The following is an 11,445-nucleotide window of genomic DNA, read 5'->3' as shown; positions in this document are numbered from 1 at the left end:
TTTTTTTTTTTGGTTTTTTGAGACAGAGTCTCATGATGTAGTTGAGACTGACCTGGAACTCACTATGTAGCCCAGGTTGGTCTTGAACTCACAGTGATCCTCCTGCCTCAGCCTCCCCATTGGTGGGATTAAGGCATCCACCACCACACCTGGCTTCTTGCCTATGACTTTGATGAACTCTTTCACTTTTTCTGCCTCAGTTTCTTCCTTCTCTAACCTGAGGCCTGCTGTGTTCTAGTGAATGTGCACAAAACCTTCAGACTCCCCACAGTCCTGTGCATGTGACCAGTGGTCCTGCAGTATGGACTCATTCAGGTCAGGGGACACATAAGGAAGTCCATTAGGGAAGGGCAGTCTCAGAACAGGTGACACATCCCAACCTACCTCATGTGTCACCTACCCCATACACACATCCTTGTGAGCAGGTCAGCACCCCCATTCTACACATGCAGAAACGGGCTCACAGGGGCAAAGCCATTTACCCATAATCCCACAGCCAGGAAACAGCCCACAAAGGAGTCATCTCAGATAGACTGAACCCCTCAGCCCCTTTTCCCAAATCAGTGTATCCCCAACCCAGAGTTGATGGGAAAAAAAATCCAAAAAGGAAAGAGCCCAGAGCAGATTTATTTTTCCTTAGATAAACTTTTTACAGAATATATGATAGTCAGGAGTTCTCAGCTTTCACCAAAAAGTCAGAAGTTACCGCAGTTGTGCCCAGTGGGTGCAAAGGTGGAGGGGGAACTTCTAGAAAGCTGCCGTGCTCACAGAGGAATAATCTGTGTTGACGATTACGGGGCACCCCGAGGTGGGTGCTCAGGGAAGGGTGAGAGCAGAGGAGAAGAGTGTGGGGGTGACAGGGTGGCCTGGGCTTGGGTGGGCTGGAGGACACTAGCCTACCAGAAGCAGCGTCCAGCCCATCTCACCAGGACCTGTAGAGGGGACAACAGAGGCAGGACCAAGGGGTGACTTGGGGCCCTGGCTGGCTGCCCCCACTGGTGCCTCAGCCCCTCCGCAGCGCCTGCAGCCGGTGGGCCACTTTCTCCAGCTCTGCCTCGATGGCCGACAGGCTCTCCAGCTCCTGGTCCTAGGACAGAGTGTTGTTGAGGGTCACTCCAGGGCTGACTGGTGCCAGCAGCAGCGAGGGACAGTTGGCCAGACTGGCAGGGCTCCTGGTCAACTGTGTGGCCTTAGACAGGTGGCTTTACCTCTGTGAACCTCATCTCTTTCATGGGGACAGTGACCACCCTGCTGGGCTGCTCTGATTGTGCTGCCCAAGAAGGCAGAGGGAGCTGCCCTGGTGGCCTCTTCTCAGCCCCACTTCCTCCTAATGGTTCAGGGCATGTGAGACACAACTTCTGTCCCTTTAGAAAGCACCACCAACACACACACATACACACCGGGACAGGAAGCGATAGCTCCCACAATCGACCTGGCCTGGGTTTGGTTCTGTGCAACAGGGTGGGTGCTATGACAGCCCATGCCCACCTGCCTACAGCTGGGCCTTCCTTCGTCCTTGGCCCTGATGTTTGGGGACACCACATTTGGCTGCCAGTGTGTTTAGGGAAGGAGGCGTCCCTCTCTGAGCCCTGTTCTGTGACCCAGTCCCCTCAGTCTTGGGTCGTCTTCCTGGGGTCCCCGCTGATGTGGAGCTGCCAATGGGGCACTGACAATGGCTGCCTTGGAAATAGGGACCCTTGTTTTTAGAGCAGCCCTTGTGAGTTCTGTGGTACTGGGGTCTCTAAGACCCTGGTACTGGGAGGAGGAGGCACCTGCCCCACCTTGTCCATAAGAGTCTGGGGTCCCTGTTTCTCCACCCTGGGCCCCCCCTGCTCGGGAAGTTCTCCCCAGCGTCAGTGTTGGGAAGGACAAGGTGCTTGAGGCTGCTCGACCTGTGCTGGGTTCACAGCTGCTATCCCTGAAGCCTGTCCCCCAGGCTCAGGGGACAAGGGCACATGCCCTCTCTGCTCCAGCAGGCAAGAAGGGGCCTTCTTCCTCTCAGGCTGCCAACAAGACCCTCTTCCCAGGCCCAGAGAAGGGGCCACCTCCTCTTCTGGGTGGGCAAAGAAGAGCCTTACAGTCAGGGCTGTGGACAGGTGTGGCCTAGAAACCCAGCTTCCACCTGGCCCCACAGCTTGAGCCAGGTGCCACCAGGAACACCTCCAGCTGCCAGAAGCCTGGAACCCACCTCTCCCGGGGGCTACGCCCTGTGTCCCTGTGCCACCCCAGTCAGCTACCCAAGTGGCGCTGGGCAGGCCAGGTCTTCAGGCTTATGTGTGTTGTCATGACAATGAGGTGAGCAGAAAGGACTCCTTACTCCCATTTCCTGAATGGGTGAACCGGTGAGGCTCAGGGGAGGGCAGTGACCTGCCCAAGGTCACACAGCTGGGATGAGGATGAACCCAGGTCTGCTGACACATGTCCCTCCCTACCCGTTCTCCACACTCCAGGGAACATCTGGCCCTGTCCCCCTCAGCCTGAGAGGACAGTGCACCCAGGAAGCCTGGGGTCCAGGACGACACGCCTACACCAACTGTACAACTGGTCCCTTAGTGTCCTTTCCCACTTTCCTCCACAGCTCCCAAGATAGTCCTGCCAGCCCCTTCTTTTTCCAAGCTCTGCCCGTCACCCCCATGACCTGCTCACAAGCTGCACAGGCTCCCGATGGCCTTCAGGACCAAGTCCCCACTTGCCTGTCCGCCTATCCACTTAGAAGCCCCTGCCTGAGCTCCTCTCTAGGTCTAGGCGCAAGGAGACCATGTCCCCGCAGCGGGGCCAGGGCCACCTGTCTGGGTGGACCCGCACTTCCGGAGCCTGGCCCAGGGCCGGCTCCCGCCAATACCAACCTCTGCTCTGCGGTTGGCGCTGCCCTCCTCCTCCTTCTTTTCCTCAGGGAAGCCACGGGCCTGGAGGGGCAGGCTGGCCTCGACGCTGTCCTCCCGGGAAGACAGCCTCCAGCCTCGGCGAAGCTGTGGCCCGGGGCCCCGGAGGCCGTAGGCCTGGGCCTGGAAGGAGAGTTTCATGGAGCGGTCGGGGTCATCCTCCTCGTCCTCCCGCTCCAGCCGCTTCTCAGCTGCCAGCTCCTCGGCCAGCTGGTCCATCTTGCTCCAGCGCTTGGCATCTTCCCACTCCCGGGAGAGCCGCTCCTCCTCCTGCTCCAGCTCCCTGCTCTTCCCACCGCGGAAGGGGCCTTGGGGGGTCCCTGCCATCTCCTCCTCCTGCTCCTGCTCTCCCTTCCCCTCCGGGGGCCGAGCCTCCTCAGCCTGAGTCTTCCCAGCTCCATCGACAGCCAGGGCCTCCGACCGACCTGGAGCAGATGGTGACAAGAGCAGGGAATGAGGAGGGGCCGCCATTTTCCCAGTGTCTCTCCCTGGGGCCACAGGTGGGGTCTCGGGGTCCCACCCAGTCTCTCCACAGGGACCCCTCGGAGGGAGATGCCATGTTTGCGAGCCCCTCTCAGGTCAAAGGGGCTAGGGAGTCAGAGCCCGCCTCTTCCTCTAGCCCCTTGCCCTGGGAGGCCCTGATAAGACCCTCGAGGGAGCCAGTCTCCTAAACCCTAGTGGAAGCTGGCACTGTCCCAGCTCAGCCTGCTCCCACCCATCCTACCGTCTGTCTGTTCCCAGAGCCCTCTTGCCTCCCAGGTTGGAGGGGCTGTGGGTAACAGTCGGAGGTGATGGTTTCAGGGTCAGATGAGCCAGGGTTGGACTCTCAGCTTTCACTACCCATGAGCTGTGTGACCTTGGGAAAATTCCCTAACCTCTCTGAGTCTCATTTGTCCATGTAGAAAATGGAGATAACACCTATGTCTCCAATGAAGGTGGAATGGGAAGGTGCAATGGATGAGGAAGGTCCCCTTCACCCACCCTGTCTCCCAGACATGCTTGTTGAGGTCCCTGTCACCGCATACTGTCACCTTTCTGGATCTCCTTGTCACTGAGATCCTGGTGGGAGTTCAGAGCTGCGGTGGGGTCTTCTGCCCCAGGTACAGCCTTTTCTCCAGCCTCTTCCTTCTCCTCGTCCTCCTCCTCTTCTCTCTTTATGGGCTGCCCTTGCTCTGAGCCCACGCCCTTCTTGCCGTCCTCTAGACCCTGGGCGGGATCCTCCATGTTCCCCACGGCCTGCGGGCCTGGGTATTTCTGGCTGGGAAGGCTGGCTGGCAGCTGGGTGTTGGGGGCCATCTCCTCCTCCTCCTCCTCCTCCTCCTCCTCCTGATCCTCGTCGCTGGGGGCCTGCTTGCTTCCCAAGATCACAGACCCCTGCCCAGGTTCCGGGAGGGCCTGGTGCCTCGCTTCTTCTGTGGCTTCAGCATTCTCCTCCTCCTTACCATCCCCTCCTTGCTCCATAGTATCCTTTGGGGATGATTCCTCTGTCACCTCTGCAGAAACAACAGGGCACAGTCAAGGCCCTGAGGACCAGGCTGCATGTGGGGCCTCCCCAGAGGCCAATTTCAGATCTTAGTCACCACACGGTTTGGTGGCCAGGAAGCCCAGCCCAAGACAAGCATTAGAGTGATGCTCTGTCTGGGCTTGCTCTGAGCACAACCAGACTGTGTTTCTTTAAGTCTGACTCTTAAAACAGGACGTGATTTAAAAATTAAAATTCAAATCCCAAACTCGACAGACCTTGAAAAGGACCCCAGAAGACAGCAATCCGAATTTAAATGTAGGACATCAGCTGAAGTGCTGTGTGATTTTGGGCAGGTTACTTAGCCTTTCTGTGTCATAGGCAATGGGGACTGCATTATCTCTTCCACACAGGGTTTCTCTGTCTTGGGTATTCTGTCAAAGTGCTCAGTTCCTCAGTATTTGCGGCGTTTCATTAAAAGGTATTTTCTCCAAGACAATAAACTCCCTCCATCATAAGAATGATTGCCACTGAACAAAGCGTGGCGAAGCACAGGCCCCCCCTTGAGTGTCACCGGGATCCCAGAGACGCAGAGAGGGTAGGTGACTTGTCCCTACACATGCAGGCTGTATGCAGCAGAGCTGAGCCTTGATCCCAAGTCTCCAAACTGAGTTCAGGGTCATTTGGAATGAAAGCTTTCAGGTGAGAGCATGCACACACACAGGCACGATATCTCTTCTCTGCAGCCCCGAAGGCTTCCTAGTGACCCCATGGCACTGGCTTGTGGGAGCCCCAAGCAGCCATAGGGTGACAGCTCGGGCCAGGGTGCAGGCAGCCAGCCTCATCACCACATTGCAAATGCCACTGTGACCCCCGGAAACTTGCCTTAGCCACCCATTCCCACACGTAAAGAGCCTGCAGTTCATGGCTCTTCCTGAAGGGCAGATGAGTGACGGGGTGTCACATCACCCCAGCCGTGACCTCTTTGACTCCTCAAAGCTCTTTGGTTTTCAAGATGACCCGGTTTACTTGTCCATACTCTGAGCCTGCTCTTCCACACCAGTTTGGTCTCTAAGGGGCCACCAAGGCACTATAAGTGTCCTGGGGAGGATCACAGGGTGGACCCAGATTCAAATCCTTATCACAGGGCTCACCTTGGGCAAAGGATTTAATCTCCCTGGGTCTCCGTTTCCCCATGTATAAAGGGAAGGAAATAGCAGCTAACATTCAGGCTTAAAGGAGGTGCTCCCAGCTCTGAGGAAGCCCTGAACATCGTGACTATGGTGCTCGCTGCCCGCCCCCTTCCGGCCAACGGAGTAGCACTGACCTTTCCGCTTGGCCTTGTCGCTGTGGTTCTCCACAACCTCTGAGAGCTCCTCCTCGAAGCTGCTGTGCTTCTTCTGCTGCCGTGCCCTCTCCTTGGTCCCTGGTGCAGAGGACGGGGGACAGTCCCATTTGGCCCAGCCCTGACATCTGTGCCCATGAGACAAGAGCCCCATGTACAAATCAGGTGCACCCTGTCGGGCCTGCCCAGTGAGACACCGAGGGACCCCGGCCCCTCAGGAGTCCAGGCCCAGCACTGCACCCGCATCCAAGCCCAGGGCTGCCACCTGCTGCTGTGAGCTCCAGCTCTACTCCCCTCACCTGAGCCTGGGGCTGCCCCACATTACCGTAACCCCCAAGCCCCTCTCCCTGCATCATCCCACGATGCTGTTGCCTCTCCTGACTGCCCCCGTACCTGTGCCTGCTCCTGGAAGCTGGCCTCTGGGCCGGGACAGCTCTGCAGCTGCTGATGGTTTCCCCATGATGGGGATTTTGGGCAGGCTGTGGGCCAGCCCTCTCCTGGACATTACATTGCTTGGGAACCTTGGACAACACAGGCTGTCCATGACTGGATGCTTTATCCATAGCCAGTGCTGTCACCGGTAGGAACTAAGGTAGAGGTAGGTGTGCCAGGCCTTACAGAGCCCAAGACAGTGGAGATGAGGAGCGCTGAAGATACTCACAGTGCCTGTGCAATGGAAGACAACCCCATACTTGTGCACAGGATCCTGTGTATGCTGGACCACACTCAGTATACACACGTGTGTGCAGATGTTTCCAGACATATTCTCCCTAATAGTCTGCCTTGACATGATATTTAAATATTTAAATGTAAGCTGCCCATTCAATGTTTAATTTTAAAATTAATCATATTATAGAGTGGGGTGTGTGGTGCACGCCTGTAGTCCCAGCACTGGGGAGGCTGAGGCAGGAGGATCACTATGAGTTTGAGGCCAGCCTGGGCTACTTAGTGAGTTCACAGTCAGCCTGAATTATATAGTGAGAGCCTGTTTCAAAACAAAATTATCATATTGTAATAAAATATTTAATGCTTGGTTTAAAAAACCTAAACCCAGGGCCAATGATGGCAAAGTTCATGAGAGGTGCTAGCAGCCTCAGCTCTGCCTGTGCCTACTCGTACCAGGCATCCATTTTATATTTGTGACAACCACGCGGGCAGCATGCTGCTGGGCAGAGCCTCAAGTGACAGAAAGCAGGTGTGATAACTGGGGAGAGCCAGGGACAGGGATCTATCTGCCTCCCCAGACTTCTCCTGTTCTCACACACACCCAGTCTGGCCCACAAGGTCCAGAGTTGGGGGCTTCCTGGGCCAGGGCTGCCTTTAGCCCCCACCCCTAGACCCAGGCCAGCTCTGAAAGTGGGGATTCCTTGGGTTGGAAGCAGGCGCCAGACTCCTGCACAAGGCACCAGTGATCTTGCCCCCCACCTAACACACAAACACAACCTGCATAAATGACCACTTCCCTCAAGGAGTCTGGGCCAAGACCCAAGTTTTCCAATCAACCAGTGCAGTGCTGTGCCTTGCAGCAATCCTGGAAGGAGCTGGGGAGAGTAGCTGTCTACTTGAATACTCTCAGTGACAGGGAGCTCACTACCTTGAAGTCGCTCCACTCCTAATAGTATCTGTGGATTTTCTTAACCCTGCAAGGAAAGACACGCCTCACCTTGAAGCACACTGAAAGTCTGGTCTGTGTTTGGGAGCAGGTAAGACCCTGCCTCCCCCATCACCCCTTCAGCAGACACTCATAAGGGAAAGAGGCCCTTCCTCTCTTGTGATCAATTTCTTTCTCAGCTTACAGAAGAAAGGAATCCTTGCCACACTGTTGCCCTGAAAGTGCCCTTCCTCAAATAGCTGAACTCCAGAGTCCACTGGGTATTAGGAAAGCTGCGTCTGGTTTTGACCCAACTCTACTCACTGTGTAAGCTTGGACTGGACACTCAACCTCCCTGCGCCTCGATCTCTTTGATGACATCAATAATAGATTGGCCAGGTGGCATGGAGGACCTGCCTTTCTGCTCTGTAACTGAAAAGTAATAACCAAGTACCCTAGAGGGCTTTGTTCAATCTGCCACCCTGATTTCTGACTCTTGGTTCCCGGAATTTACCCAGAATTGTTTACAGTGGCTGGGAAATACCTTGGAGAGCCAGGTCTTGCAGCTCCCTTAGCAAATTCTGGTGTCGCAGAATGGAAAGGATCCGTTCATCTGCAGAGAAAGAGCAAAGTTATGGGTGGTTTCCAGAGAATAGCTGAGAGGGAGAGAGAGAGAGAGATTACCATCAGTATTTCCAGCTGAGCACAGGGATTTGCTCTGGAAACTCAAAGCCACGGTGGCAGCAGTAAGATTAGATATTGAGACAAGGGGTTTCTCTAAGGACATTTTCCACCAGGCTGTTGCCCACACCACCAGCTCTGCCTGAAGGACCCTTTCTTCACTTTCTTCCTGTGGATTGCCAATGCTGCTTTCTAAGCCTGATCTAGATGGGGCTGGCTCTGCCCAGCCCCTGGCCAAGACCTGACTGTGCTTGGAAAGATTTGGTCCCCCACCAACATCCTTATTCATCACAAATTCATGGAGTATCTGCCAGATGCCAGACTCCATTCTGACACTGGGGAGATATAGTACACAAGATCCAGGCCACAGGGAGCTCACAGTCTGGCGGCTCATTCTTCCAGCCCTGGCTTCATTCTGCCTAGAATACTAGCTCACTGTATGTATTTTTATGTCCCTGCTGCTAGCCCATAAGTTCTGGGTAAATAGGGACTGTGACTCCCTCAGCACCAGTCCCCTGCAGACCTCAGCTCAGTGCTGGCCTAGGCCAGCTCTCAGCCAGTAACTACTGACTTAAATGACTTATTGCATCAAAAACCACACACCTAGTCCCCACCTCCCAGCCCCAGCCTTGGACTCCTACCTCCTCGGAGAATCTCCAAACAGTCTTGGCTGACGGGCATGGGGCTGGGCTTGGACAGTGAGTCAGAGATGACCTCAACAATGCACTTCATCACCTGAGAAGACAGCGGAGAAAGGGTTGGGACTGGTATAGGCATGGGACTCAGCCCCCAGGGGCTCTAGAGGAAATCTCTATTGAGAACAGAAGGGCATCTGCTTTGGTTCCACGAGTATGTGGATGCCTGGCTCAGCATGCCTTCTTAGTAATGATAGAAAACCTTCATGTGCCGTCTGCCATGCGCCAAGCATCCCAATCACATGGCCAGACAAGCAGGTGCCCCTCTAAGGTAGATCATAGTGAGGGTGGGCTATGGGGCAGGTACTGCTATCTTCTCATCCCTAGGTCATTTCTCTAAGGCTGGGAACTCTGCTGGGAATTAAGAGGATGTCTTGTAAAGTGCTGCAGCCTCGCAGATACTTCAGGGTCAGGAGACCTTGTTTCCAGACACTTGGATCACTGTCTTCCAACACCTATAGTGTAATGATATGCAGGCGGTGACAGTCTCATGGACTGGCTGGATAAGGGACACACATTGGTTACACTTGGGTCCATCCCAGGCCAGCAGCAGCCATAACTCTGAAAGTCTTATCCAGTGCCTGGCAAGCTGCTGGGCGTCTGGGTAACTAGGCGCCTGATAAATGGACCTCACCTCTGGTGATGGTGCCAACAGAAGTGTGATTTCCCGGCAGTGTGACCTTGGGTGAGTGACTTAACCTCCCAGAGCCTCAGTGTCCTCATTTGAAAAATGGGAGCAAGATTGCCTTCCCACTGCCCATCTAGCGTAATGAGGCATAAATGGGGAAACACTCTAAAAAGTGTAAAGTGTCACACATGCCCAAGGAGGGCTTCACAACTTCAGACTTGCTTCAACAGCCTCGGGCTTGGCAGAAAAGGAGGTGTCAGACATGCATCAGGCAATGCTGGCGGGGAGTGAGGGGATGGGAGGCTGTGTCTCTGGGATGCCAAGGCAACCAGTCCATGGATCCAGGATGGCAAGCTGGCAAATGCTCCACAGTGTGTGCAGTCACAGCCTCAGATGGAACATGGCCCTAACCCGAGACTACTGGGCATGGCATGGTGACCAGAAGGGATCGAATACGGGATCTGACAAGCAGTGCCCAGCAGCCTGTGTCCTGATCTCCCTGTAACCTCAGACCTTGCCTTGGGCACATCAGATAGCCACCAGTCTGTGTGGGTAGATTCTGGGAGGCAGGAATTGGATAGGGGTTCTGGGAAGGATGGAGAGGTCAAGAAGGGAAGCTCTAAGAAAAACAGTGCCTATTTCCTGAGGACCTACTATATGTCAAGCACTTCACATCCATGACTTCTACTCTCCCCACCTTCCTCAAGGGAAAGGGAGGAAGAGGAGGCTCACAGGAGCAGAACATTCCCAAAGCCACATAGCTAGAATGCGTGGAAGAGGTTTATATTCTGTCCTGTGTATATTAGGAAATGTAATTAAACAAACTGAGGTTGAAATCCCTTTGATGCTTTTGGTTTAAAATGTAGCCTCTCACAGAAGACAACAGCACCAAGAAAATGAGGAGTAGATATTTGTGATTCAAATGGAGATGAGATATAGGAAAGTACAGGGCCTGGGAAAACAGCCCTGGCTCAGATGGAACAAATTCCTGGGGTAGAGTGTTCCTTACTGCCGGAGGACCCCCCCACACACACACATACACACACACTGGTGTCTCTTAAGGCCCCTTCCATGGTGACCTCCACTGGCCCCCAACTAGCAAGAATTCCTAGTGAAGAAGCCACAGTCAAAAATGTTTTCACTGTGGCCCTGTGGGAGAGCTAGGGTATGAATGCCTCCTGGTGTGTGTGTGTTGGGGGGCGCCACCAGATCTAAAGGGAGAGGCCAGAGCCAGGCAGATCTGTGCACAACCATGACCACAGGAAGCCACTTCCACCAGCCACTGGGCCTCCTGGATTTGGAGTGTTCAGGACCTGCACCTGGACCCAGCGGGGAGCACACTGGTCCCTTTGGGTTGCACACAAGCTCAGAGGAAGCTGGGGAAGTCCCCACAGTGGGACAGCAGGAAAAGCAAACGATCTTTGATATCTTCTTTTGCAAGCTGTCCCTGGGCTCAGCAGCCGCAGTGCTGGCTCTTGGCGTTGTGCCAGACTCACTCCTGCAGCTGCTAAAGAACTGGCTGTGAGGTGTCCACCCCTAGAGCCTCCTCCCCCATCCCAGGGCATCCCCAATGCTCCTGCTTACCTCGGTGTCCCCTTTAGTCATAGGGCTGTTCACAGGGAGGGCAGTGACTGGGAAGAAAAGAGAGCACCGGGGTCACTCTTCTCTACTGAGAGGAGCCCAGGCCTTCCTGACTGGGTTCAGGGGCCCATTCACCCAATGCTGCCCCTCACGACTGTGTGCACCCACAAGAGAGTCCAGGGCTGATTCTGTTTCCTTTCCTGGGACGCTGCCTCAGGGGCTCAGTCCCCTCCCCTCAAGCTGCACTGAAGGACGTAACCTCTTCCCTTGGGGAAGCTCCTACTGGGAGTGGGGGTGGGGTGGGGACGGCAAGTGGCATGAAAACAAGGGCAGCGGTGCAGCGGGACCTGCGTGGGGACAGCAGCATGGAGAGGGCGAGTCCCCAGAGGTCGGGGTAAAGAGCTGAGGGGATTCTAAGAGAAGACACGGAGTGTCAAGTGGAAGGATGGGAAAGGGAGAGGGGTGAGAAGGCAGCGGCAGACCTCCCACCTCCCCCAATGACCTTGGCTGCCCCGAGGCGAAGCCGGCGCTGCGGTCGAGACACCGAGCCTGGACTAGGGATGGGGGCGCGAGGGGGCCC

General features: G+C 55.2%; 1 protein-coding gene across 1 annotated transcript in view; it reads right to left on the bottom strand.

The window, feature by feature from the left end:
* Positions 1-619: 619 nt before the first annotated feature.
* Chga (chromogranin A) overlaps positions 620-11,445 on the bottom strand; it is a 16,086-nt gene continuing 5,260 nt past the window's right edge. The window contains exons 3-10 of the mRNA XM_010609219.2: positions 11,355-11,419; positions 10,869-10,915; positions 8,603-8,696; positions 7,825-7,893; positions 5,672-5,770; positions 3,914-4,375; positions 2,847-3,307; positions 620-1,087 (exon numbers count right to left, since the gene is read on the bottom strand). Of these exons, the coding sequence (XP_010607521.2) occupies positions 1,004-1,087; positions 2,847-3,307; positions 3,914-4,375; positions 5,672-5,770; positions 7,825-7,893; positions 8,603-8,696; positions 10,869-10,915; positions 11,355-11,419 (1,381 nt within the window). The 3' untranslated portion in view covers positions 620-1,003. The remainder of the gene's footprint in view (positions 1,088-2,846; positions 3,308-3,913; positions 4,376-5,671; positions 5,771-7,824; positions 7,894-8,602; positions 8,697-10,868; positions 10,916-11,354; positions 11,420-11,445) is intronic.

This window comes from Fukomys damarensis, unplaced genomic scaffold (assembly GCF_012274545.1).
Source record: "Fukomys damarensis isolate Sample0158 unplaced genomic scaffold, DMR_v1.0_HiC HiC_scaffold_21, whole genome shotgun sequence".
Classification (NCBI taxonomy): Eukaryota; Metazoa; Chordata; class Mammalia; order Rodentia; family Bathyergidae; genus Fukomys; species Fukomys damarensis.
This window is presented reverse-complemented; position numbering and strand designations above follow the sequence as displayed.